The 25,253-nt window shown below is 67.0% G+C and overlaps 10 protein-coding genes across 10 annotated transcripts; 5 read left to right on the forward strand and 5 right to left on the reverse strand.

Moving 5' to 3' along the window:
• The first annotated feature begins 3,185 nt into the window (after nucleotides 1–3,185).
• On the forward strand, nucleotides 3,186–3,993 carry EMIHUDRAFT_443760 (hypothetical protein). The gene has a single exon (XM_005777252.1). It carries the CDS (start codon nucleotides 3,227–3,229, stop codon nucleotides 3,890–3,892), a length of 666 nt encoding a protein of 221 aa, XP_005777309.1. The 5' UTR covers nucleotides 3,186–3,226; the 3' UTR covers nucleotides 3,893–3,993.
• Nucleotides 3,994–4,821: 828 nt separating this feature from the next.
• Nucleotides 4,822–5,355, forward strand: EMIHUDRAFT_367554 (hypothetical protein). The gene has a single exon (XM_005777253.1). The coding sequence runs from the start codon at nucleotides 4,965–4,967 to the stop codon at nucleotides 5,271–5,273; it is 309 nt and encodes a 102-aa protein (XP_005777310.1). The 5' UTR covers nucleotides 4,822–4,964; the 3' UTR covers nucleotides 5,274–5,355.
• Nucleotides 5,356–6,258: 903 nt separating this feature from the next.
• EMIHUDRAFT_238164 (hypothetical protein) lies at nucleotides 6,259–8,145 on the forward strand (the record flags this gene model as incomplete). Its single annotated transcript, XM_005777254.1, has 3 exons — nucleotides 6,259–7,530; nucleotides 7,762–7,785; nucleotides 7,873–8,145. The coding sequence occupies 3 exons, from the start codon at nucleotides 6,259–6,261 to the stop codon at nucleotides 8,143–8,145; spliced, it is 1,569 nt and encodes a 522-aa protein (XP_005777311.1).
• Nucleotides 8,146–8,149: 4 nt separating this feature from the next.
• Nucleotides 8,150–11,364, reverse strand: EMIHUDRAFT_443765 (hypothetical protein). Its single transcript, XM_005777255.1, has 2 exons — nucleotides 10,302–11,364; nucleotides 8,150–10,134 (listed from the first exon to the last, which is right to left on the reverse strand). The coding sequence occupies exons 1-2, from the start codon at nucleotides 11,292–11,294 to the stop codon at nucleotides 8,350–8,352; spliced, it is 2,778 nt and encodes a 925-aa protein (XP_005777312.1). The 5' UTR covers nucleotides 11,295–11,364; the 3' UTR covers nucleotides 8,150–8,349.
• A 415-nt stretch (nucleotides 11,365–11,779) lies between these two features.
• On the reverse strand, nucleotides 11,780–12,577 carry EMIHUDRAFT_238166 (hypothetical protein; the record flags this gene model as incomplete). Its single annotated transcript, XM_005777256.1, has 3 exons — nucleotides 11,780–11,881; nucleotides 12,056–12,241; nucleotides 12,485–12,577. The coding sequence occupies 3 exons, from the start codon at nucleotides 12,575–12,577 to the stop codon at nucleotides 11,780–11,782; spliced, it is 381 nt and encodes a 126-aa protein (XP_005777313.1).
• Nucleotides 12,578–13,039: 462 nt separating this feature from the next.
• AMT9 (putative ammonium transporter) lies at nucleotides 13,040–14,650 on the reverse strand (the record flags this gene model as incomplete). Its single annotated transcript, XM_005777257.1, has 2 exons — nucleotides 13,040–14,083; nucleotides 14,318–14,650. The coding sequence occupies 2 exons, from the start codon at nucleotides 14,648–14,650 to the stop codon at nucleotides 13,040–13,042; spliced, it is 1,377 nt and encodes a 458-aa protein (XP_005777314.1).
• Nucleotides 14,651–15,376: 726 nt separating this feature from the next.
• EMIHUDRAFT_469260 (hypothetical protein) lies at nucleotides 15,377–18,308 on the forward strand (the record flags this gene model as incomplete). The annotated part of the gene is made up of 6 exons (XM_005777258.1): nucleotides 15,377–15,740; nucleotides 16,114–16,196; nucleotides 16,228–16,416; nucleotides 17,001–17,396; nucleotides 17,467–17,685; nucleotides 17,753–18,308. The coding sequence occupies 6 exons, from the start codon at nucleotides 15,377–15,379 to the stop codon at nucleotides 18,230–18,232; spliced, it is 1,731 nt and encodes a 576-aa protein (XP_005777315.1). The 3' UTR covers nucleotides 18,233–18,308.
• A 1,190-nt stretch (nucleotides 18,309–19,498) lies between these two features.
• EMIHUDRAFT_238170 (hypothetical protein) lies at nucleotides 19,499–20,028 on the reverse strand (the record flags this gene model as incomplete). The annotated part of the gene is made up of 2 exons (XM_005777259.1): nucleotides 19,499–19,786; nucleotides 19,855–20,028. 2 exons carry the CDS (start codon nucleotides 20,026–20,028, stop codon nucleotides 19,499–19,501), a joined length of 462 nt encoding a protein of 153 aa, XP_005777316.1.
• Nucleotides 20,029–20,231: 203 nt separating this feature from the next.
• On the forward strand, nucleotides 20,232–20,999 carry EMIHUDRAFT_115746 (hypothetical protein; the record flags this gene model as incomplete). Its single annotated transcript, XM_005777260.1, has 1 exon — nucleotides 20,232–20,999. One exon carries the CDS (start codon nucleotides 20,232–20,234, stop codon nucleotides 20,997–20,999), a length of 768 nt encoding a protein of 255 aa, XP_005777317.1.
• A 2,594-nt stretch (nucleotides 21,000–23,593) lies between these two features.
• On the reverse strand, nucleotides 23,594–25,231 carry EMIHUDRAFT_238174 (hypothetical protein; the record flags this gene model as incomplete). Its single annotated transcript, XM_005777261.1, has 2 exons — nucleotides 23,594–24,292; nucleotides 24,491–25,231. 2 exons carry the CDS (start codon nucleotides 25,229–25,231, stop codon nucleotides 23,594–23,596), a joined length of 1,440 nt encoding a protein of 479 aa, XP_005777318.1.
• Nucleotides 25,232–25,253: the final 22 nt, after the last annotated feature.

The following is a 25,253-nucleotide window of genomic DNA, read 5'->3' on the forward strand; positions in this document are numbered from 1 at the left end:
GAGGGAGAGAGGGAGAGAGGGAGAGAGGGAGAGAGGGAGAGAGGGAGAGAGGGAGAGAGGGAGAGAGGGAGAGAGGGAGAGAGGGAGAGAGGGAGAGAGGGAGAGAGGGAGAGAGGGAGAGAGGGAGAGAGGGAGAGAGGGAGAGAGGGAGAGGGAGAGGGAGAGGGAGTACCCTTGGAATGGCCGGATCCAGCCTTAAAAGTACGAGATCGCGCGCGCTTCGCGCGCTGCACCGCCTGTTCTCCGCGGCTGTGTGACGACGCGTGCCGTGTGCCAGCACAGTTGGGCGCGCGCGGCGCGACGGCGCCCGCGAGGGAAGGCGCGGGTGCAGCGGCCGCCGGCGGCCGTACCGCCCGCCAGCCGGCGCAGCAGCGGCCAGCGCAGCGGCCGCCGGCGCAGCAGCCAGATCAGCCGGTGCGCGCATTGCGAGGCGAGTACTGCCGTCCGGCAGCCTTGAGGCGGCCGGGCGGCAGTACTCGTTGGACCGCGCCCGCGAGGGAAGGCGCGGGTGCAGCGGCCGCCGGCGGCCGTACCGCCCGCCAGCCGGCGCAGCAGCGGCCAGCGCAGCGGCCGCCGGCGCAGCAGCCAGAGCAGCCGGTGCGCGCCTTGCGAGGCGAGTACTGCCGCCCGGCAGCCTTGAGGCGGCCGGGCGGCAGTACTCGTTCGAACTTTGCGAGCCGTGCGCGCGCCGAGGCGCCCGCGGCGCGCGCCCGCCCGGCTGCCAGTAGGAGGCGGCGCAATATGGCCTATAGTACAGCCCTTGAGGAGGAGGAAGAGGCTGGCTGGCAGTGCTGTATGCCGCCGGGGGCAGTTTTTGGGTGCTGTCCCCATCCCAGGGGGCTGCTACAGATAATCGCTCCCCGCGCTCTATTTTCGCGTTGGAGGTTTGTTGTTAGCAGATCAAGACACAGAGCTTACACAAAATCACAGCGGGAGGAAAGCGGCGAGTCGCAATTCCAGGAGTCTTTGTGGCGGGCGGGCCACCCTGTCCAGAGAGGCACAGGTGCCAATCTGGGGTCTTTCGACCGAGTCTATGAGCCCTGGCCGCCTCCCGATCATGGTGGTGGTAAGGATCCGGCGCGCGCGCGTTGGGCGCCCATTCCGTTTGGCGGCTAGGTCGGCTCAGGGCCCCGCCCGTCCACTTCCTCCCGCTTGGCGCGTGATGTGTGAATCGGGCTTCTCGAGGTGTTCAAAATTCTTCCTTCCAATCTGTCTAGGGAGAAGTCTTCATTCGCGCCCGCCATAATTTCGATCCGATGAACGCGGATGCGTAATATCGAGTTTGATCCGATGAAGAAGGCGATCGGTTCGCACGCGACAGACCGCCCATACTACATAAAAGAAGACAACTCGCAAAACGCGGTATTATGGAGTGCGCTGCAACTGGCGTCGAGCGTCGCGGGCGATTGGTGTCGAGCGTTTTAGTGAGGTGGTGCCTTGACGGGAGGCAGCTGTCCGCGGGTGCTTCAGAAGCAAAGCGAGTGGCCATATCATCGACGCCGAGAAGCGAGCCGAGCCTCCGGCGGTGATTCGAGCCAGGCCTCCAGCGGTGCAACCTTGCCTCCGCCAGCGCCCCATCCGTGCCGGCCGCTCTTGGCGCGGCACCCGCCGGCGCTGCTGCCGTCGGCGGCAGCACGGACGCGCGCATATGTGGCACTTGCAGACACGCCAAGTTTCTCACCCTCGATTCAGCGTTGAGTTTTCGCCCTTCACGCACACCAAAACGAATTCAGCACTTGAGCACTGGATAGGGTCGATTCCGCATGGTACGGGACCCCATGAACACCCCAGTGCATGCCGTCCGCCACATGGGCTGCCATCGGCATACACGAGGAGGTATGTTGATTGATTGTTGTTCGCAGATCAAGACACAGAGCTCACAGTCTTATTTCTTGAGCTCACACACGAAAGCGGCCCAAAAAGAGTGAAAAATTTTAAAGGACAACCCGCGTTTTCTTGTTGTCGCGTCAGCGTGCTGAGAGAGAGATTTGTCACTCCCTTTGTTCTCTTCTCATAAAATTGGAGGGTCGTCGGCACAGCAAGGCTGAATTCTTCTCGGCAAGGAAACGAGGGTTGTGCGACGGCAAGGTCCGTCTGGTCTCCATTTGCTCCAAGTGCTCCAAGTCTGGTGACGGTTGTTTGCCAAGGCCAGGACAGGCTCGTCAAGCACTGCCCGAGCGCTTGCATGCCGACTCCGCCTCTGTCGCCAGCCAACGAGTTAGGCGACATCGAATCATCCGTGTCGGTGAACGCGTCCGAAGCGATGATCACAGAGGCTGCCGGCCGCAAGGTTTCACCATCCGAACCGACTCACACCCCGCCATCGACGCCAGCGACGAAACAGACGCTGGCTGTGCTGGGCGTGACGCTGGCGATGCTGCTTGCGCCAGCGCTGGTGGAGAGCGGGCGACCCGAGGTCGCGCGCGGCGCTGCGGTGCTGGGCGTCATGGCGTTGTGGTGGGTGACAGAGGTGCTGCCTCTGCCTATCACGTCGTTGCTGCCGATGGTCCTGTATCCGCTCCTCGGCGTTTGCTCCGCTTCCGAGCTGGCAAAGGTCTTCTTCGACGCCACGTCGATGCTTTTCGTGGCGGGTTTCCTGGTCGGACTGGCAGTGGAGCGGTGGGGCATGCATCGCCGCATCGCCTTCTCCGTCGTGGCTCTCGTGGGCGGCGGCGGCATGGCGGCGCTCATCGCGGGCTTCATGGGCTCGACGTGGCTGCTGTCAATGATGATCTCAAACACGGCCACCACCCTTGCTATGCTGCCTGTGGCGGATGCGTTTCTCGCCAGCCTGCCGCCCGGCACCGAGCGCTTCCAGTCGGGCTTCCTGCTGGCCATCGGCTACGCGGCGACGATCGGCGGCATCGCCACGCCCGTCGGCACCCCCACAAACGCCATCTTCCTCTCTCAGTACTCGCTCTTCTGGCCGGACGAGCCCGAGTTCTCCTTTGCGACCTTCACGCTGGCGGCGCTGCCGCTCTCCGGGTGCCTGCTCGTCGTCACGTGGCTCGCGATATGTGTACGCTTCGTCTGGCGCGCGCGCACGCCCCTCCAGGTCGACGACCTGCGGGCCTTCACGCGCTCGCGAGACGCGCTGGGCGCGTGGTCGTACGAGGAGTTGGTGCTTTGCGCAGACCTCGGCGCCCTCATCTTGCTCTGGTTTACGGCGTCGTGGTGGAAGCCGTACGTCGCGCCCTCGCTCAACTCGGGTGCAATCGGGCTGGCAATGACGCTGCCGCTGTTTCTGGTGCCGTGCGGGCGCTCGCTGCCCGCGTCGCTGCGGCGCAGGGTGGGCGCGACGCGCTGCACGAGCGCTGCGGCGGCAGCTTACGACAGCGTCCCAAAGGGTCTCGGGGCGGCGCCGCCGCCGCGCTGCATCCTCGATTGGGACGCGGTCAAGGCGAACTTTAAGTGGGAGATCCTCTTCATATTCGGCGGGGGGTACATGGTCGCGCATGGCACTGTGCGCTGCGGCTTAGCCGGTGTGATCGCTGACTGCCTGTGTAGTCTCGGCCTTGGCCACGCGGCGCTGCTCTTTGTCATCACGCTGGTCGTCTGCTTCGTCACTGAGGTGGTGTCCAACATGGCCACCGCAGCCATCTTTGGACCGATTGTGGTGGCAGCCGCTGCGAAGGCGGGATTCTCACCTGTGGTCATGCTGCTCTGCGTGGCGCTGTCGTCGTCGTTTGCCTTCATGCTCCCGATGGCTGGCGGGCCCAATATGACCGTCTTCTCCACCGGCCGAGTCTCCATCCGCTTCATGGCCGCGCAGGGTGTGGGGCTCAACTTGGTCGCCGTCTGCCTCGGCTGGATGTACTTCTACTACGTCATGCCCGCTCTGCTTGGCTCGGCATACACTGAGCTCAGCCTCGGATTCACCAGCACAGCGTGAGACAGCGTGCAAGTCTAAATCTTGCTTACCTGACCGAAGAATCTGGGGCACATCTCCACACGGAGGGCACACACACGTATGTGCACCACAAAACGAAAAAAGAAAAAGACAATTTGGCGCCCGCCGCCGCCGAAAAACCCCGCGCCAAGCGCCGCCCCGCCCTCGTCCCTAGAGGGCCTAGCTAGAGTGTAGAGAGAGAGCCGTATCTAGACGGTACTGGGGCTTAGAGTTCCATCCTGGCTTGGCGTCCCCTGGCTCCTCCCTCCTGCCGACTGGGTGCACCACGTGTGCCCTCCTGTCGTCGTCTAGAGAGGTGGAGACGCAAGGGTCGCCCCCCTCCACCCAAGTGTGTGAAGAAGTTTACCTTACCTTACCTTGCCTGCCCTCCGACTCACCGACGTTCCTCCTCGCTGCTAGCCGCCCAACGCAGCCATCTCTCGCTCGCAACGGGTGCAGAGGCACCAGAAGCCGAGCTCGCGCTCGAGGCGCTCGCGCCGCTGCCGCACGGCCGCCGCCGCCAGCCACGCCTCGTCGAGGTAGGAGAACGAGATCGCCTCGCCCGCTTCGATCGGCCGCCTCGCCACTACCTCGAGGGCCGCGCCGCCGCCGGCGCGGCGGACGCCCACGCTCGCGTTGGGCGCGCAAGAGTGCTCGAGCAGGCAGGCGGCGCTGTAGATGCCGACGCTGCGCTCGTCGATCGTGAAGAGGTTCGTCTGCAGCCGCAGCAGCAGCTGTGAGCAGGGCGGGGCGTGAGGACGGCCGCGTGTGCGAAGGTAGGACCCCGGACGAGATTAGCCGAGATAAACCTCCGCCACGACGCCCTCGGCCAGCGGCACGTGCCGCGCAAACAGCCGCGCAAAGTCGCGCGTGCTACGGGAGAGCGCCTCCTCCTCCTCGCCCGCCTCCTGCACCTCGCCGCCGCAGCTCGCCGCCGGCTCGAGGTGCGATAGCAGCCAACGGCAAAGTGATGGGGCGGCGGCAGCCTAAGGAGCGTGCGCCGCACGTGTCTGTGTGCGTGGCCCGCCGGCGTACGCGGCGGCGGCCTCGGTGGCCGGCCGCCGCCTGCGCAACCATGGCGAAGAGGCTGCACACGCGCACTCCATTCTCCCTCTCGCCGCCCCGCATCGTCGCCGCCTTCGCACTCGCACCGCGGTGCCACTCCCTCGCCGCCGCGGGCACGGCCGGCCAGCGGCACCCGGACGGCTCTCCTGAGCAGCCTCCAGTGCGTTCGCCGCAGCCTGGGCAGCGGTCGACAGCACAGCCGCCTCGCAGCACCGGTGCCTCTGTTAGGACTATTTCGCCAGCGCGAAGATGCCGAGTGGCTAGTGTCCTGCGGCCGACTGTGCCGCCGTCCGTCACGCACACTGGCGTGCAGCAGTAGGATGCGTGGCGTCGGCGCCAGAAGCTGCGGGCGTTACGGGTGCGGTGAACCGAGGCCGGGGAGCCACCTGCTGCCATCGATCGCTGACAGAAAAGAATTTTACAAAGCGCACGACACGATTCACTGGGCACGGGACAAGAGAGATCGCTTGAATGCCGGCATTCAAGCGCGACAGTGCTAGCCGCCTCCGCGATGCTGAGCGGTGCATGAAGGGCGGCGAGCCGCTGACGATGAGCGAGGCGTCCTTCTCTCTCCCGTGCGGTTAAGGGTGGGGTAGTGCCCCGATTCTATCCGGGGGGATTCCCCTTTGGTTCTCTCTCTCTGCCGCAGGCCTCCAAGGCGCACGCGCGCATTGACGGCCTCGCTCGACGAGAAAGAAGGAGAAGGAGGCCCGCCGCCGCTCCGCTGAGAGGAACAAGGCGATTGAGCAGCCGGGTGTCGGCGACCAGCAGCACCGCCGCAAGCGTAAGCCCGATTTGACTCGTCATCTCTTGCGACCCACAGGTTGAGACGCATCGCCGATTCTCGCTGCAACCTTCATGCCACCTCGCGGTCGTCCCACCTCTCGTTGGTATCTTGTTGGCAAACAGGACACTCTCGTAGTTCTCTCTGCTGAGTGCTGTCGCTTCATCCTCTGTCTCGTCGCTCTCCTCTGCCTCGTTCTGCGACGACGCCGCCGCCTGCCGATCCCTTGCGCACTTGGAGCACTTGGAGTGCAGTTGGCAACCGCACATCCAGGGCCGGGGGGCTAAGAAGCACACCCAGCGGGCCGGATGATTGGCATCGGGTTACCGGCTAGAGCGCGGACTGGCGCGCTCTAGCCCATGGGCTAGAGAGCCCTAAAAAAAAACAAAGAAAACAGACACGCCAAACGAGGGATGGGACGAGGACAGGGTCCCCACCTGCACGAGCAGGATTTTGGAAGGACGTAGAGAGCCCTATTCCTGGCGGATAGCCGCAGTGATTTTTTTCCCGCGGCACAGCGATGACCGCCTCGACGCCTTCTCCGCCGCCGCCGAGCGGCACCGCGCCGCCACCCGGCTCCGAGACTATTGAAGTGGGCGGCTGGCAGGTCGTCATCACCGACGGGCACGCGCTGCTCCCCGAAGGCATGACGCACCTGCCGTACGAGGCGTTTCAGCTCCACACCTCTCTCGTCTCGGTCGCCTTCCCGCGCAGCCTCGTCTCCATCGGCAGAAGCGCCTTCTCCCGCTGCCCCTCCCTCTCCTCCATCAACTTCCCCGCCGGCCTCACCTCCATTGACGATTACGCCTTCCGCCGCTGCTCCGCCCTTGCCTCCATCACGCTGCCGCTGCCCGATGGCCTCTCGATCGGCGACAGAGCCTTCCAAGACTGCCCCATCAACGACGCGTCGAAGGCAGCAGTGCGGGCCATCAACTTTTGGGCGGTGCGGCCTTCAATCGACACGCAGGGGCACGCCACTGTGCCGGAGGGCCTCGCCTCGGTCGGCGAGTCCGCCTTCTCCAGCTGCCCCTCCCTCTCCTCCGTCGACCTCCCCGCCAGCCTCACCTCCATCGACGCGGGTGCCTTCGACGGCTGCACCGCCCTTGCCCACGTCACCCTCCCCGCCAGCCTCACCTCCATCGGCCTGCAAGCCTTCAGCCGCTGCTCCGCCCTCGCCTCCGTCACCTTCCCCGCCGCCCTTACCTCCATCGGCGAGCATGCCTTCCGCAGCTGCTCCGCCCTCACCTCTGTCATCTTCTCTGCCGACCTGACCTTCATCGGCAGCCTCGCCTTCGAGGGCTGCTCCTCCCTCACCACCGTCACCTTCCCCGCCGGCCTACCCGGTGGCCTCTCGATTGGCGATTGTGCATTCTTCGGCTGCCCCCTCAACGACGCGTCAAAGGCAGCAGTGCGGGCCATAAACTTTTGGGCGGTGCGGCCTTCAATCGACGCGCAGGGACATGCCACCGTGCCGGAGGGCATCACCACCATCGCTGTCGGCGCCTTCTCCGACTGCTCCGCCCTCGTCTCCATCACCCTCCCCGCCAGCCTCACCTCCATCGACTTCGAATCCTTCGATGGCTGCTCCTTCCTTACCTCCGTCACCTTCCCCGCCGGCCTCGTCTCCATCGGCGACTTCGCCTTCTACCGCTGCTCCTCCCTCGCCTCCGTCACCTTCCCCGCCAGCCTCGTCTCCATCGACAACTTCGCCTTCGCCGAATGCTCCCTCGCCCGCGTCACCGTGCCAACCACCGCCAAGATCGGCGACGAGGCCTTCGACTCCACGACCACCGTCCTCCGCCTCTCGCCTGCGAGCATGCGAGCCCAGGCTAGGGCGGCGGAGGCGGCGGCAAGAGAGGCTGAGATGGCGGCGGCGGCGGCGGAGGCGGATCGGAACGCGGAAGCGCTTCTGGCGGATGAGGAGGCGGAGAAGGAGGCGGAGCAGCGCGCCAAGGAGCGCAAGGCCAAGAAGAAGAAGAAGAAGAAGGGCAGGGGCGGGGGGAGCGGCGCCGGGCCGTCGCAGGAACCGGAAGGCGAGGGGGCAGAGGTGATTGCGGCGGCGGAGGGGGAGGCGGTGGCGGCGGCAGAGGAGGCCGAGTTGGCGGCGGCGCTCCAGGAGAGCGCGAGGCTGGAGGAGGAGAGGCGGGTGGCGGAGGAGCAGTCGCCCCAGCCGGAGGCGCTGCCTAGGGAGGAGGAGCCGCCGCCGGCCGACTTCATCTGCCCGATCACGACCGAGGTGATGAGCGACCCGGTGATGGCGGCGGACGGCCATTCCTACGAGCGGAAGCAGATCGAGCGCTGGCTCGCGACCAAGTCGACGAGCCCGATGACGGGCGAGGCGCTCCAGCACACGCACACCTTCCCAAACCACGCGCTGCGCGGGCGGATTCGAGAGTGGCAAGAGTGACAACGAAAAGCGACACGGCTCTTTAGCCTTCTAGCCATATAGAGCGGAGTTGCGGAGGAGGTGTACGAGGAGCCAGCTGCGTCTTTATTTGCTGCCTGAGGTTTTCTTTTTCGAGGCGTGTGCGGAGTGAACCTAGGAGTGAACCTGATAGGAACCTCGCCGCTAATCATGCAGTACATTGGACACAAGACGGCCACTACTGAACTAGCGCCCGAGCGCCGCCGCCAGCGCGGGCGGCGCGGCTGCGCCCGCCGCGCTGCAGCGCAACGGCGCCACGCCGGCCGTCTCCGCGGGCGGCTTGGCGGCGCGCTGGGTCGGCGCCTGCGGCCACCAGTTCGCCTCGCCGAGCAGCGCCATGGCGGCGGGCACGAGCAGGGGCCGCATCACAAACGTGTCGGCGAGCACCGCGAAGACGAGGTAGAAGGCCACCATGTCGAGCGTCGGGTTGGCCGAGAAGAGCAGCCCCGAAAAGGCGATGGCCATGATGAGGCCCGCCGAGGAGATGATGGAGCCGGTCGAGGTGACGCCGTGCCGGATCGCCTGCTGCGTGGTCGCGCCCTTGCCGCGCAGCTCGGCGACGCGCGCGAGCAGGAAGATGTCGTAGTCGAGGGAGATGCCGACCAGGATGGGGAGCGAGATCACGGGCACGAGCCACATCTGCGAGTCGGTCCGCGCCAGCCCGCCCAGCCCGGTCCACTCGAGCCAGCCGTGCTGGTAGGTGAGCACCGCCGCGCCGTACGCCCACGTGACGGTGACGCCGATCGAGACCACCGAGCGGAGCGGGATGACGAGCGAGCCAAACGTGCAGCCGACGAGCAGCAGCACCAGCAGCGCCATCACCGCGACCATCACGGGCATCAGGGCGAAGACCGCGTCCTTGCAGTCGTAGATGTCGCCCGGCACGCCGGAGATGGAGGCATCGATGTCGAATGTGACCGAGACGCGCGCGAGGGTGTCGCGCGCCGCGTGCAGCCACGCGTCGCCCTCGGCGCCGAGCGGGTCGACGTCCATCACGACCATCGCCATCGCGGCGCTCCCGTCGTCGTTGAGGAAGCGCCGCTTCGCGTAGCGCAGCCCGGCGCAGAGCGGGCCGAGCGGGTCGCCGCCCGCGGCGAGCGGCGCGAAGAGCTGCTCCGCGAGGCCGCCGGCGGCGCGCAGAGCCTCGCGCCGCTCGGCTCCGAGCGAGGCGAGAGACGGAGAGGGCGGCGACGCCTCCAGCGCGGCTCCGTCGGCCGGGCGGTGCGGCACGAGCTCGCACGTCTCGTAGAGCAGCCACGGGACGGGCGTGCCGCTCTTGTACGCGAGCGAGTCGATCTCGAAGCCGGCGCCGCCGCCGCCGCCGACGCGCAGCGCCGGCTCCGCCTCGAACTCAGCGAGCGCGCTGGCGACGGAAGAGAAGAAGTGGCGCGAGGTGGCGGAGCCGGTGCGCGGCCGCAGCAGGATGGAGTACGGGTTGAGGTGGCCGGCGCCGAACTCGCGCCCCATCCGCTCGAAAGCGGCGCCGAGCGCAGAGCCGCGAGGGATGGCTTGGTCCCAGCCGTCTGTCGTGGCGAGCGTGGTGGCGGTGAGGCCGAGCGGCACCGTCAGGCCGAGCAGCGCGGCGACGCAGAGCAGGTTGAGCGGCCAGCGCGTCGTGAGGCCGCTCAGCCGCCACCAGAAGCGCTGCGGGCAGCTCAACGCCTCCGGGGCAGGCAGCGCCGACCGCCTGTCGCCGCCCTGGTCCGTGGCGGCAGTGAGGCGCTCAAAGGCGGAGTCGAGGGTCGGCCCCTGCGGCGCGGCGCCGCCCTCTTCGAGCGATGCGAGCGGCGGCGGCGAGTCGTCGTCGGCGTAGCGGCGGCGGCAGAGCGCGGCGAGCGGGCCGCAGCAGCAGGGCTCGCGCGCACCAAAGAAGGCGGGGAAGGAGAGCAGGAGGGCGGGGACGAGGGAGAGGTTGACGGCGAGGACGAGGAGGAGGGCGAGGGTGCAGCCGATGCCGAGCGAGGAGATGACCTGCTCGCGCGAGAGGGGGAGTGCGCTCTCTCGGGGTGAGGAGCAGAGGGGGTGTGAGCTCTCTCGGGGTGAGGAGCAGAGGGAGTGTGAGCTCTCTCGGGGTGAGGAGCAGAGGGAGTGTGAGCTCTCTCGGGGTGAGGAGCAGAGGGAGGCGGCGGCGAGGGCACCGAGATGGGGAAGAAGAGGAGCGCGACGAAGGATGCGGCGAGGGTGAGGCCGGAGACGAGGACGGTCATGCCGGCGGTCTGGAGCGTCACCTCGACGGCGGCGGGCACCGACCTGCCCTGGAGCCGCTCCTGCCGGAAGCGGGTGAGTAGGAAGAGCGCGTAGTCGATACTCATCGCGATCAGAATCGACATCATCAGCGAGGGCGTGATCGTGAAGATGGGCGTCGCGCGGGCAATCAGCGCCGTGATGCCAAAGGCGCCGGCGGCGGCGACGCCGATGGTGAGGAGCGGCACGAGCAGCAGGCGGAAGGAGCCGATGACGCCCGCGAGGATGGCGAAGGAGAGCGGCAGCACGATCGCGTCCATGTGCTCCAGGTCGCTCATCGCGGTGTCGGCAGCCTCCTCGATGATGAGCGGGGCGCCGAGGAGGTCGACCTCGAGCGAGGAGCCGTGTGCCGCCTGCAGCTCGTCCACCCGCTCCTCGAGCCAGTGCAGGTAGTCGATGGTCGGCTGGTCCGTCATGTAGGTGGAGCACTCCACCTCGATCAGAGTCGACGACGACGAGTTGGAGACAAAGCTGGGAGCGAGGTCCTGCGGCCGCATCCCGAGCTTGAGGAGCGGGTAGTAGCCGGCGACGTCGTGCGTCAGCGAGTGGTTGCGCGCGACGGCCTCGAGCGTGTCCGACGCCGCCCGCGCGTCGGCCGACTCGAGCACTGAAGAGCCGTCCCGCGTGGAGAGGAGGACGACAAACTGCGTCGCGCGGCCGGCGACAGGGAACTGCGCCTGCAGCGCCGCGTTGGCCTGGTGCGCCGCACTCGACGGAGGCGGCGTGAACTCTTGCGTCGTCGCCGAGAAGATGCCGGGAGCGAACGGCGCAGTCGCTGCGAGAAAAACGAGCCAGAAGGCAACGACGAGGCGGCTCCGCCGCTTGATGAGCCGAGCGTACGAGCGGATCGCTGTGGCGATGAGAGAGTCATCGGCGACGGCCACCATTGTTTTTGGGTTCTGGCAAGCACAGGCTGAGAGTGTGCACAGGGCCGAAGTGTGTCGCCCTTGGCTGCTTGGCCGGCCTTGAGGAGGAGCGAAGAGATATCAGGTCATTCCTCGTGGCCTCGGCCTCGCCGCTCGCCGCAGGGGCTGCTGCAAGCTGAAGCTAATTGACGACCTGCTCCGCCGTGAAAGAACCGAACCGGGTCCTCTTCGTCCTCGGTCCTCAACCACAACCTGGTTCTTCCCCTCTTTTTTTCGAGGAGGCGAGGTCCGATCGAGATTGTTAGCAATTTGTTTTGAGGTCCGAGGAGCGCCTCGCCAGGGGGAACAGTTGTGTAGTTTGAGACTCACACATGAGACATGAGCATGTCACGTGCGACGTGGCGGCGGCGGCGGCCCCAGCGAGATCCCAGGGTGCTGAAGTGTGCCACACGCCACCCACCCGCCGGGGCGAGAGCCGACGGGCGCGGCAATTTTTTTCTCGCCCCTCATAGCCCCGCCGCGTCGGCGCGCATTTTTGCCTGCAGCTGCTTGAGCGGCGCGCTGCTCGGGTCGGCCTTGAGCCCCAGCGCCACCGCCTCGGCCGCCCCCTCGCCGTCGCCCGAAGCGAGGGCGGCGTCGGCGGCGCGCCACCAGGCCGCGGCGGTGCGGCGCGGCTCCGCGCGCGGCTCCGCCTGCGCCGCCAGCCTCGCGTCGCGCGCCGCCTCCCAGTGCCGGCCGAGGGCGCGGTGCGCGGCGGAGCGGTTGTAGTAGAGGGCGGCGACGGCGCGCGCATTGGGCGGCTCGAGCGCGAGGGCCTGGGTGTAGGTGGCGGCCGCGTTCGCGTGCAGCCCCGCGTGCTGGTGCCGGTTCGCCTCCCGCGTCAGCCGGAGCACCTTGGACTTGAGCTCGCCAGGGTCGATGACGAGGTACGGCTTGAGCAGCCACTGGGCAACCTCGTGCGCGCTCTCCTCCTCGGCGCTCACTGCCGCGCCGCCGCCGCCGCCGCCGGACGCGTCGCCGCCGGGGCTGGCATCGACGATGTGGCCGTTGGACGGCGCAGGAGCGGCGGCGGGAGTGGCGGGAGCGGCGGCAGGCGCAGGCGAGGGCGGGAAGAGGGCGTCCGCCAGCGTGGTGGCGTCGGACGTCTCGATGCCAATCTCGTCCAGGTTCTCGAGCAGCATCTCGCGCCCCATCGAAGTGAGGAGCGCAACGTCGGTGATCGCCTCCTCGGCAAAGGCGGGCGCGAGCGCCTCGAGGCGGAGCGAGCTGAGCAGATGCGCGAGGTCCGTGCTCACGGAGTCCATTGCGGGCGGAGAGGGAGGAGGAGGAGCTTACGGTACTAGGGGCGTCGACGACGAGGGTCGGCGACACGAGTCGCAGCGGGAGGAAGCGAGCCACACAAACGAAGGAGGCTGAGGCTCCAAAGAAAACGCGCGCAACATGACTGCACTAAAATTAGGGACCGAAAGCCCTCAGCTCCCCACCGTAGCGCATGCGCCGCTCTCTACTACTGTACTACACACACGTGCTCCGCGCGGCGCCCACCCCTCCCAATAAATACTACATGCGCATGTGCATGTGCACAGACGCCCCTGCCGCGCTCCTTCCCCTTGGGCACATAACAGTCGGCCCGCGCCACTGACAGTGGCTGGCCCGCGCTGCGAGCTCGCGCTTTCCCGTTCAAGCTGCACAGAGCGGCGCGCGGGTGAGGAGCGCGCGATAGGGATGCAAGTGCGTCCTACGGCCTGGCGCCGTCCCAGTGACGCTCAGTTGTGGTACGCGGAGCCGCCGTGCTTGCTGGAGTCCATGCCCACCTCCTCGATCTCGCGCGAGACGCGAAGCAGCCCGGTCTTCTTGAGGGCGAAGAAGAGAAGCGCCGTCAGGCCGCCCACCCAGGCAACCTCGATGATGAGCGCGACGAGCTGCGCGGAGAAGAGCATGCCGCCGCCGTAGATGATGCCATAGTGCGCCTTGCCGGCCACGTCCCCGTTCTTGCCGTCCCAGCCGAAAGATAGGTAGTCGTAATGCCCAAACCAGCCAACGGCCAGCACGCCCCAGAAGCCGCAGGCGCCGTGCACCGCAAAGGCGTCGAGCGGGTCGTCGATCTGCAGCTTGAGGAGGAGCTTAGAGGCGCCGTAGTAGACGAATGCTCCGATGAAGCCGGTGAGGAAGGCGGCCCAAGGGAGCATGCAGGCGCAGCCTGCAGTGATGGAGACGAGGCCGGCGAGGATGCCGTTGCAGACCATGGCCACGTCGTATGTCTGGGAGAAGATGCGGTCGAAGAAGACGACGGTGATGCCGCCCACGGCGGCGGAGAGGGTGGTGCACATGGCGGCGCGCGCCATGATGGTGCCGTACCCGGCGGGGGTGATGCCGAGGGTGGAGCCCGGGTTGAAGCCGTACCAGCCCATCCAGAGAATGAAGGTGCCGAGAACCTGGAAGGGGGCTGAATGGCCGGGCATCGGCACCACCTTGCCGTCGGCGTCGAATCGGCCCAAGCGAGGGCCAATAGCGATGGCGCCGCAGAGCGCCGCCACACCACCCGTCAAGTGCACCACGCCCGAGCCCGCAAAGTCGATGCAGCCGCCGAGGATCGTCTTGTCCTTGTCCTCGGTGAAGGCGCCCGAGAGGAAGCCGTTGTTGCACCAGACCCAGTGAACGACGACGGGGTAGATGAAGCCGGTGAGCACGGTGGTGTAGATGAGGTATGCCTCGAGGGCGCAGCGCTCGGCGACGGCACCGGAGACGATGGTGGCAGCGGTGGCCGCGAAGACATACCTTGCGCGAGGGGTCGCGATCAGGGGCCGCCGCTACGATGCTGGTGGGGAGTGGCTCTGCGCGGTGGCGGCTGGGGCGGCGGCGCGCAGGGAGGACTCACTGGAAGAACCTGCGCGGGCGGGAGGGGCGGAGAGTCGAGGGTGGGCACAGGGCAGCCGCGCTGCGGGGCGCGCGCGGAGCGGCTGTGCGAGCGGGGGAGGAGGAGGCGCTTGCCAGAGCGTCATCGTTGTGCCGTTGTTCTGCGAGTCCTCTCCAGCCCAGCCGACCGCCAGGAAGGGCCCACCGTTGTTAGGGGCCGTTCCGATGAATGTGTTCCCGTCGCTGTTGCCCGAGTCGCCGTAGGCGACGCCAAAGCCCCAGGCCCACCAGATGATGGCACCGATGCAGGCGTCCAGCAGGTTCTTGAGCAGGATGTTCTTGGTGTTCTTGCTTCGCACGGTGCCTGCCTCGAGCAGCGCGAACCCGCACTGCATGAAGAAGACGAAGACGCCGCACACGAGAAGGTAGAAGGCGTCGAGCGCCTGGCCATTCTGCAGGTTGGCGAGCGTCACCCCGTTGGGGGGGAAAGGGGGTGCCGACGGCGACGGCGGCGAGGCCATTGCGAGGTTGGCAAGGTTGGCTTTACGGTGCTGCCGCAGGGCCTTCCTTTGGAAGCAATTCCACGATCAATACGCGCGCCCGCAGGAAGGTTGAACGCGCTGCAAAATCCCCCCGTGAAATCCTTGATGTGGTGGCGGCGTGCCGTCCTCCCACCCCCCTTGGGGCACAAACGCCAGGCTGCAAACACGGGGAGGCACGTGGTCATCTCTCATCCCCTGCTCTCCCATCCCTCCCCTGGGTGCCCAACAGGATTCTTCAGTGTTGAGCTCCTACGAAACCGGGAGGGGGATTTTTTTCCCTTGGGGTCAAGTGGTAAAAGAAAGAAAGAAAACAGACAGCCCAAGGAGGGATGGGAGGACGGCACGCCGCCACCACACATGGATTTTAAGGAGAGGTGTGTGGTGCGCTAGCCGTCGCCCACCCTAGGGAGTCTGCCTCTTCCTATCTCTCTTCGCAGTATCTCTGGGATTATTTTGAACCTCTTCGATTTTGCGGCCCGGGCCGTCCGACACGCAGCTTGGACAAGGTTTCGCCGCATCCTCGGAGCCATCGAGCGTTCGCAAGCGGCTCTACGACGACGGCCTCGGTGTGGCCGGGCACACCGCCGCCACACTTGCACAGCCGATTTGGCGTACCGTGCGCCATCGCTCATGCCGGACGCTCTTATCGATGTGCCGCACCGGGTGCAGCTTCCAGGAACGGCCTGCGCTCTGTTCTGTCTCGGCATGGTGATGGACTACTGGCACGCCCACGACTCGGCCAACCCGACGGCGCTCGTGTGCGACAAGGACGAGTCGCTCCAGCGGCTGGAGCCGCACGTGTCTCGCTTCAGCTGCGCGCCGACGACGCCTCGGCGGCTCCTGGACGTGGCAATCGCCCTCGGCCACACGCACAACGGCTCTTGCTGGTCCGCCTCCCACTTGGTGGAGCTGGCCGCGTCGTTTGGGTACGCGGCCCGCGCGGTGCACAGGGCCTCGGCCGCTGACCTCAAGGCGGTCCTCTCCTCGGGCCACCCGCCGCTCGTCATCTTTGACGTTGACCTGTGGACGGGCGACCCGGTGCTCGCCGGGGGCGGCGCGGCGCACGTCGGTGTCGCTCTCGGGTCTCGCTCCTCCGCATCGCCCGAGCCGTGGCCGCGCGAGCCGGAGCCGCCGCACGCCGCCGACGCCGCCGCTCGAGAGCAGGCGCCGAGCGCCGTCCCAGCCTCCCTCCACTCCGACTGGGTCGTGGCGAAGCACCCTCAGGCAAGGTCTGCGGCGGCGTACGTCTGGCCGACGGCGGTGCTCGCGGCTTCGATGGCGAACGTGGCCCGCACCACCAAGGCGGATTCGCGCCCTCTCCCTCCCGCGCTGCTGCCGCACCTCGCCTGGCAACCCGCGGACGGAGAGGCGGCGCCGGGCGAGCTGCTACGCGGCGCCGCTACGGCTGTGGGGAGGCGCTGCTCACGTGCTGCTGTGAACAGGCGAGCTGGTGGTGGACCCGTCCCTCCGGCTGGGCGGCACAGTCGAGGCGGTGCTTGGGCGGGTCCTGAAGGGGTGGGTGCTGGTGACTTGATTGATTGGTCGTTGGTGATTAGGCGGTGCTCGGGCGTGTCCCGGAGGGCTGGCTGAGACGAGTGAGGCTGCCGGCGGAGGCGGCGGGAGGCGGGGCGGCGGGCAGCGAGGCGGCGGGCAGCGAGGCGGCGGGAGGCGGGGCGGAGGCGCTTCAGCTGGTGGCGGGCAAGTCCCTCAACATCGAGCGCTGCCTCGGCGGCTGCCTGGTCGAGGTGGTGCCTCGGGGGCACGAGTTCGCCTCCCTGCCGGCCTCCTCGTCGGCGGTGATCGCCGCTGCGTGCGGCGGGGCTGAGTCGTGCGGCGGGGTAGGGTCGTGCGGCGGGGTAGGGTCGTCGGCGGCCGTCGGGCGGACGGGCGGCCGCTGCCGCTGCCGCAGCCGGGCAGACCTCCCGCTCTCGTTGCCACCCTGTCCCCGCACTGCACACGCAGCCAGCCGGGCCGCACCGAGTCAGACCGGAGGCAACGGCCTCACGCCGCCGCCTCTGGTGTCGCACTTGGCGCCGCCGCCAATCGGACTGCACTCAGCTCGCGCCCAGACGTCCGCCAATGGCACGCCACCGCCGCCGCCGCCGCCACCGCCGCCACCGCCGCCGCCGCCGAGGCCAGCGGCCAGCACGGTCGGAGCGGCTTCGTCCAGTCGGCTGGATGTGGTGGGCGCCACGCCACGCTCGCCCCTCTGTGACCCAAGACCGCTCTGTTCCCTACGACCACTCCGTCTCGCTCGCGCGCCTTTCCCACTCCGACCGCTCCCCCTGCTTCACCACTCCCGCCACCGCCCACTGCCCCCGCCTGGCAGGTGCTGCACGCGACGCCGATCCCGCCGGCGGTTCGCGAGCCGGAGGACGACGAGCCGGCGTGCGGCGCGGCGGCGGCGGAGGCGTGGGTGTTTGGGCGCGCGGTGCGGCTGCGGGTGCCGCACCGCTTCCAGCTCGGCGAGGTCGGGTGCGGGCTGTACGCCGTGGGAGTGCTGATGGACTACTGGCACGCGCAGGACAGAAGCCACCCCACGGCCCTCGTCAAGCAGATGGACTTGCCCGCCGCCGCCGAGGGCGCGAGGGCCGCCGCCGCGTGCTTGCGGGACGGAGGCGGCAGCGCGGCGCTGCGCGCGGCGCGGCGGCTGGCGCACCACGCTTGGGGAGAGGGGGAGGGCGAGTTTGTGGAGGAGAGGCTGCTCGACTTGCTCGCGAAGCGGGTGTGTGGGTGCTGCTCCGTACGGCGCTCCTCTTCGCAGTTGCATCACGGCCCGCACCTCCCTTCTGCAGGTTGGCGGCTCCGTGTACGGCGAGGCGTACGCGTGCGAGTACTTGGCGGAGGTGGCGCGCCTGGTGGGCTACCGCGCGAGGGTGCACCGCGCCGCCCGCATCGAGGCGCTGTGGGCGTGCCTCGACGCGGGCCACCCCGTGGCGGTCTGCGTCGACATCAACAACACGCGCACCTTCCTCCCCGACATGCTGGGCGGGCAGCACACCCACTTCGCCGTGGTGCGAGGCCGCCGCGGCTCGGGGAGCGAGACGGCTTGCGCCACTCACGCCCCTCTGCCGCCACCAGGTGGAGGGCTACTTCGACGCGGCGCCGTCCGCCGACGAGCGGCCGCGTCGTTTCCTGCTGGTGCAGCAAACCAACCGGCGCGCACCGTCGCCGAGCGTGTGGCCGCTCGACGTCTTTGAGGCCTCGTGGCGCGGCGGCGGGTGGCGGGGCAGGTACCGCAAGCGGCGCCTTCCGCCGCGGGTTGCGGCGCAGCTGTCGTGGCGGCTGCCGGAGGCCGCCGCGACCGGCGGCGACGCGGCGGTCGGCGGCAGGGCGGCGCGGGGCGGGCGGCTCGTGCTCGACAGCCGAGCGGAGCCGCTCGAGGGCGATGCGCTCGCCTCGCTGCACCGCCAGCTGATTGCTGCGGGCGTGCTGCAGCCGACGGGCGAGGCCGACGGCAGCGTGCGGCTGGCGCCCGGGGCGGAGCTGCACCACCACGACGAGCTGAGGCAGAGCCTCATTGAGGTTGTGCCAGAGGGGCACGCTTTTGCAGGGGTGTGACCGCGCATGTGATCGGAGGAGTGCGCCCATGCCACTGTGGGATTTCTCAAGGTTTTTATCTTATGTGATGCATGTGAAATGGGCCCGAGCCGCGAGCGAGCGAGAGCAAGTGCCACGCAGGAGATAACCGTTCTGCTCGCGTGGAGGTACGGTACCCTGTGTGCGGTGGAGACTAGTTGCAAATACGGGTGGTGTCACAATGACCACTTTTGATGTTTTTTTGTCCGTGTTGCTCCCAGCGCCCTCGCCCGCGCTCCCTGAGGCCATGGCTGGTGATACTAGTATGGGGGGCTACCTGGATACCGCGAGAGCGACCCAACTCGTCGACATCGTCCGATGATGGTGCCTCAAAGTCAGCCTCCGGAGGCTATCGTCGCGTCGAGCCGGCGGTGGCCGTGACATGTGGTTCCACCACCCCTCGCAGGCTTTGCCTCTGACCGCCACCGTTCCCAGGCTGCCTAATGGGATGGAAAGGAAGGCTGGGCGAGCGTATAGAAGCGTGCTCAACCTTGTCGTGGCAACCTGCACGGCAGCGCTGGCAGGCGCGATGAGCGTCGTGCCACCTGACCCGAGACGGGTCGCAGGCGTCGTACCGAGCGCGTCGAGACCGTGTCCTGATGCGCTCTGCACGGGTGAGTCACGTCGGCGTCAAAGGAGCGACGTGTGACCTGTCAGAGCTTGATCTCCGATCTCAGCGGCGTCGAGTCGCCTTCGGCGGCGACAGCTAGGATGCATCTCCTCCGTCGTTTTTCGCGCTACGGCCCTGAGAAGCTGGCGCCGCACGCAGGCGGACCTTGTGTATGCGGCGAACGCTTAAAAAGTGGGTGCTCTACGTCACTTTTTTTGAGTAGATAGTGCCGAGCTGGCCGTGACAGCGATTTTGGTAGTTTTGGGCGGGTTTTGCACCACAGACTTTTTGCAACTAGTCTGGAGTGTACCCGAGACGAGAGTGGAGCGAGAGCGGGCCGGGAGAGACGCGTCGCGAGCTCTAAGACACTAAGAGAGCAAACTCCAAACATGGAACTTCATCAACTTCAATCTCGGAACCCCGAGAGACCGAAGACACACCGTACCTCGCGCTCGCCGCCGCTCTCTCACGAGGGCATATCGACACTCGGGGCGCTTACTGCTTACGGCTTTACGCCGCGCAATTGATTTGTGAACGTAGCGGCGAGTGGTCGCTGGCGCGGTGGGCGCGCTCGCGGTTGGATCGCGTGGATGGCGGATGCGTGTCGTGTGTCGATGGACGAGTGTTCTAAATCGTCCCTACCAAGTCGCCCGAACTCGTCCTTGGTTCGACGTGTCCATCGCGGCGGCCAGGTTGACGGAGAGAGGGAGGAGCGGCGTTTCCTTGGCCATGCAGTAGCCCGCCTGGACGCCCTTCTCGTACGCCTCGTCGGCCAGGAACCTCGTCCTCGTCTTCCAAGTCTCCCGGGCCGAGTGCATGGCGGCGACGAGCATGCTCCATCCGTGCTCGTACAGCGCGGCGCGACGCAGCGAGCGGTGCGCTGAGGCCCATATCTCGGCGTCGGTGTCGAGCGCCTTCTGCCACGCCTGCGCGAGAGGGAATGCCCTGAGGGTGAGAGGAGTGAGAGTACAGAGAATAAGTTGTGCGCCAATACCTTGCAAGTCGCCAGAATGCTGCCAGCCGAGTTGACGTTGCTGCGTGCGACGCGAGCGTGGTCGAGCAGTGTACCGTCCATCGCATCCGTCGGGTAGATGCACTCGCGAGTGAGGTGCCGTGCGATCTCTACGACGACGACGTCGTCGAGTTTGGTCCAGTCGGGAGGGGGCATCGCGGGTGGGCCGGCAGACGGCGAAAGTGGGCCAGCTGAAGCAAGTGTCCCCAATCGCGGGGGGTGCCGATCGAGGGCTTTCGGTTGCTCTATTTCGTTTGGGCGCCCCTGTCCTGCCAGATTCTCTCCATTGGCTTGCTCGCGTAGTACGCCAGGCCTGCATAAATCGTTTTTCTTCTCGATCGCTGAGGCAAAAAAAAGATATGTCGGCCTGCGTCATCCGCGTCCTGCTTGTGCTCCTCGCGTCCGCGTCGGTGCATTCGCGGCCCAGCAGCAGCCGCTCGGCGGCTGGCCCGCTCGGCCGCAGTGCGCGCAGATTCCAGCGGAGCCTTGTGAGCCGCGGGCGGGACGTCGACTTGCGAGAGCTGGTTGAGGCGACGCGCGAGCTGTGCGCGGTCCTCCTAAAGTTCGGCGCCTACATGGGTCCCTCCGTCTCCGACGTGCGCCGCAACCTGGAGCGCATCGAGGAGGCCCGGCGGAAATGGCTTCGCGCGTCGCCGCGCCGCCGACAGCTCAGCATGAAGGCGCTGCTCGCGGCCGAGGTGGCGGCGGAGATCCACGGGCGTGGCGGAGTGCTCGCCGACCCTTCGGGCGCCATGGGCCTGCTCTGGGTGCGCCGCGGCCTCGCCATGTGGGCCGACACCTTTGAGCAGCAGGCGCGAGCCATGCAGCAGGCCGCCGTCACCGGCGAAGGAGAGGGCTCGCTCGCGGCGCACACGCGAGTGGCGTACGAGCGGACGGTGCAGGCGCACCACGGGTGGGTGTCGCGCCGCGCCTTTGGCGTCGCCTGCCGCGCGACGCCCGACTGGGAGACGGTCGTGCGCCGCGCGGGCCTGCGGACAGACAAGGGCGGCGACGAGGCGCTGCGGCTCGAGCTCAAGTGCTGGGCGGCGGCGGTGCGCGACCTGACCGAGGCGATGCGCTCGCTGCACACGGACCGCGACCTCGAGGACAGGCGCAAGTCCGTCTGATGAGCGGGGTAGTCGGCAGAGAGGGCGCGCTCTCTCTCTGCTTTCTCTCGAGCAGTCAGTGTCAGAGACACACACGTCACACCGACCTTTAGAGCTTTATACACGTGTTCTGCATGCCCCATGCCGCGCATGTCCTTTAATTACATTCATATCCATGAGACGTAAAGAGGTCCACGTTGCGCGACTGTACACATGCACATGCGCGATCTTCGCACTGCGGCTGGGGGGCTGCATGGGGAGGCTTTCCGAGTCAGATCGCAGGGAATCCAGAAAACGGCCGCACGCACATCGTCGGCTCAGAGCGCGGCAGCACCGGATCCGGCGGCGCCCTACCAGGGCGGATCCCACTGGCTCTGTCCCGTCTCGTCATTCACGTAGTACGTCTGCCCGCTCGCCGGGTCGACCGCCGAGGTCCAGCCCTGGTAGCCGCCCTGCTGTGTGTAGCCCTGCTGGTCGTAGCCGCCCTGCCGGCCTCCGCTCTCGTCGAAGCAGGTGAAGACCGCGCCCTCAGGGTTATTGCAGTCCAGGCTCACCTGCAGGCCGTCGGACAGCAGCACGCTCTCGCCCTTGTAGAGCGGGCTCCAAGGGCCGCCGAAGGCGCGATATAGCGATGGCGCCTTGCCACACCCGACCAGAGTGGGCGTGCCGTCGGCGAGGACCCTCACCATGCACTGCACCCGCGAGACGGTCAACGCCTCGTTCATCATGTTCCAGCGACTCAACACCTGGTCCTCGCCGTTGCGCACCGTGTAGGGCAGAGCCCAATATTTCGGCAAAGCGGGAAAGCGGAATTGAGGCATGGCCTGGACGCCGTAGCTAGCGTCAATGCGCCACTGCACACCGCCGTAGCTCTGCTGGTAGTTCTGCTGCTGATCCATGTAGCCGTACTGCATCCTCGCCACAGCACTTCTCACGGCACGATACGAGGCCGCACTGCTGGGCTCGACCGTCGGCAGCGTCCATCCTGTCACGTGAGGCAAAAAGCACAGCAGCAGACTCGTCATGGTAGGCCGAGAGGGCTGGAGAAGCCCTGTCACAGCGTCCCCGAACGCTGGGCACCACCAAGGCACCAGGGAAAAAGAATTGTACGCGGCACATACAAGCTGTCCCTCCCTTGGGTTGTTTTCTTTCTTTCTTTCTTTCTTACATACAAGCTGTCAAGCTCTAAACAAGATCATAAGCGGTGACCGCCTGCTCTGACGGATGCAGAACAAACAAAACGAGTTGTTTGGTATTGAAAATCTCTCTCTCTCTCCGGATGCAGACAGAACGAGAAAGAAACAAGGAAGGTACAGCCTCCGTGTGCTTGTTTCTACACGATTGGGAGGCCACTAGGCCCTTCCTCGCCTTTCCTTATCCTCGACGCGTCAACTATCCAGAACGTCCAAACTCATAAACCGTGATCGGTCCGGCCCTTGAAGTCCCTTTCGAGCTCACATTGTGATGCCCTCCGCGCGCCTTTACCTCGTGATCGCTGCAGCCGCCTCACAGACCCGTCTCCTGGACGGCGCTCCTGTCACCGGCTTGCTTGCTGAGCTCTACGAGTCGTTTCAGGCGGCGGAAAGAAGAGGCGGAGTCACCGAGTCCACGCCGGCAGACACGGCCAGCCGCCACACAGACCAGGGCTGTGAAGGCTGGTCGTGCTACCTCTCTTCCTGGGCCTGCTGCTCGACGAAGAGCGAGCCATCGGCGGTGCGTGAAGTTCCGGACGCGGCTAAGCGGTCCTTCCTCTCTGCAATTGATACAGCGTTGGAGGGGGAAGAACCCAACTTCGACCACTTAGCAGCAGGGTCGCAGCCGCAGGGCTGTTACAACGCACAGCATCGCTGGACCATGCCCTGCGACCTTGGCGCACGCCCGACCCACGCGGCGATGATGCAGCCGCACGGCATGACGAGATACCGCCAGAGCCACTCAACTTCGACGAGCAATACCTACCGCGAACTGCAACCTCCGCAAGATCCCAAGACGTTCAATGGAGGTTCCTTTTCATTTGCGGGTGGTTTTGACAATCAGCGCTCGGGGTAAGGAACACAACGTGACAAATACGCTCGCTCTCTCTCTCTTTCTCTGCAGACTCTCCACACTTACACTTGAGCACAGCACACGCTTTTGAGTCGAGCCTGTCGAGTCTCGAGTCGAGAGAGTTGTGGCTTGTGCGCTCTGAGCTCTGACTCCATGGCTGTCGCTCGATCACCGGACTGGTATCGATTCGTGGCGTTGCATTCATTATTTCTGTGTATAGAAAGAGACGAAGGGATCCACACACACGAGATCGGACTTCGGAGGCGCAACACGCTGGGAGGTGCGGGAGTGGGGAGAGGAGGAGCACCCGAGCAGACGCTCTCCCCTCTCTCGACTCTGGTTCGTCTGCCGCTCACTCTGACAGCATGCACATGACATGCAAATTCGGCAGTTCGGCACCACTGTCACCAGGGACATTCGCTCTCAAATATGTGACCAAGTGAGTCAGAGCTGTGTCAGTGCACATTGTGTGTGCTCTCCTCTCTCGGTATAAAAGGGCCCTGAATGCTGAAAAGGGTGATGGGTGTGTTCCGCGACCGCCGGCCGCCGTCACTCTTTGTTTCGCGTCTTTATTCCCCGGGACCTACCGGCACCGCCTCTGCGACACACCACCACGCCATCGTCCAAGCGCCGCGGCCCGAAGCTGCTCGGTCGCTCGGCCGCTCATACCAGGATGAGGTGAGGCTGACCATGTGCCACCCGCGCTCCGTAGACAGGAGACTGCGTAGTTGGCTCTCCGAGATGCGGCGCGGGTTGCTCCACGGGTCCGGGTTCGCGTCGGAGAAGCAGCCGACGAAGAGCTTGCCTCCGGCGCGCATCAGCGGGCGGAGGCCGTCGACGAAGGCTCGCTGCGAGTCGTCGTCGAGGCAGTGCAGCATCGCCGAGTCGAGCGCGACCTCGAAGCCACCGAGCTCGCTCGCGCGCGCCTGCACCCGCGCCGCGCCGGCGAGGTCGGTGGCGGAAGCGGCGACGAACTCTGTCGCGCCGCCCGCCGCGGAGATGCGCGCAGAGACGCTCGCGGCGCGCGCCTGCGCCATCTCGACGGCGCTCAGCGACACGTCGAAACCGACCACGTCGTGCCCGCGCTCGGCGAGCCAATTCGCGTTGTCCCCCGCGCCACAGCCGCAATCGAGGATGACGGTGCCCCGTCGCCCAAAGGCGCCCTCGTCGAACGCGTTGCGCACCGGCGGCTGAGGCCTGCCGAGCAGGTCCCACGGCACGCCCCCGGCCGCGTAGTCGAGGGAGCGAAAGTACTCCTCCGGCAACGCCTCGTCGTTGGCCGCCGCGAAAGCGTGCAGAGGCGCGCGCCTCGCCTCGTCCGCCGCCGCCGCGCCGCCGGCGGCCGCCGCCCTCGCTTGGCCTCGCTCCTGGTCAAGGTCGGCCAACGCGCCAGCAAGCCCCGGCCAGCCAGGCTCCGCCTCGAAGCCGCCGAGTAGCACGCCCTCTTTCCCAAACACGTAGGGCACCGACGGGCGGCCGGTGCTCATCGCCAGCTCGGCGTGCTCGGGGCTGTACTTGTCGACGACGACGTGGCGGTACGCGATGCCGCGGGCCTCGAGCTCGGCCCTCGCCTTGGTGCAGAAGCCGCAGCGCGGCCATGCGACCAGCGTAAAGGCGGAGGCAGTCCCTCCCTCCTCCTCCACCGCCTTGGTCTGCTCCGCGAGGCGCCGCCGCACCGCCAGCCAGTCGTAGGGCGGGGAGTCTCGTCTTGCATAGTCGGCGTAGATGCCGCCGCCGGAGCCAGGAGCGCCTGCAAAGCCGCAGCGCAGCATCTCTGCCGGCGTCGCCTCTCCAAGCTCACAGTCGGGGAGCGGAAGGTAGGTCGCCGCTCCGCCAGCCGAGGGAGGAGGCGCCTCGATGGCGAGACGGACGCCCCGCATCAGCCCGTGCTCCCTCTTCTCTGTGCGGAGCGGCGGGTAGAGGCGGCAGGCGTGCTCCGCGATGAGCCGCCGCTGGAGCGTTGCGGCGCGGACAAGCGCAGCCACGCTCCAGTCAGCCGCCTCCGGCGTCCCAGCAGCCAAATGTCCGACTGGCTGCCACACATCGGCCACGAGCGCGTGGATGGGCGTCGGTGCCGCACCTCGGCCGGCGGTGAAGGCGACGTAGGACAGCAGCTGGCGGCGAGGGCACGGCGCTCTGGCTGCGAGGCTGGACGGACCGCAGAGGCCACGGGTGGCCGCAGCAGCCAGGATCAAGCCAGGTAGCATGGGCTAGGCTGGCACCGTTCCT

Source organism: Emiliania huxleyi, assembly GCF_000372725.1.
Source record: "Emiliania huxleyi CCMP1516 unplaced genomic scaffold EMIHUscaffold_263, whole genome shotgun sequence".
Taxonomy (NCBI): domain Eukaryota; phylum Haptophyta; order Isochrysidales; family Noelaerhabdaceae; genus Emiliania; species Emiliania huxleyi.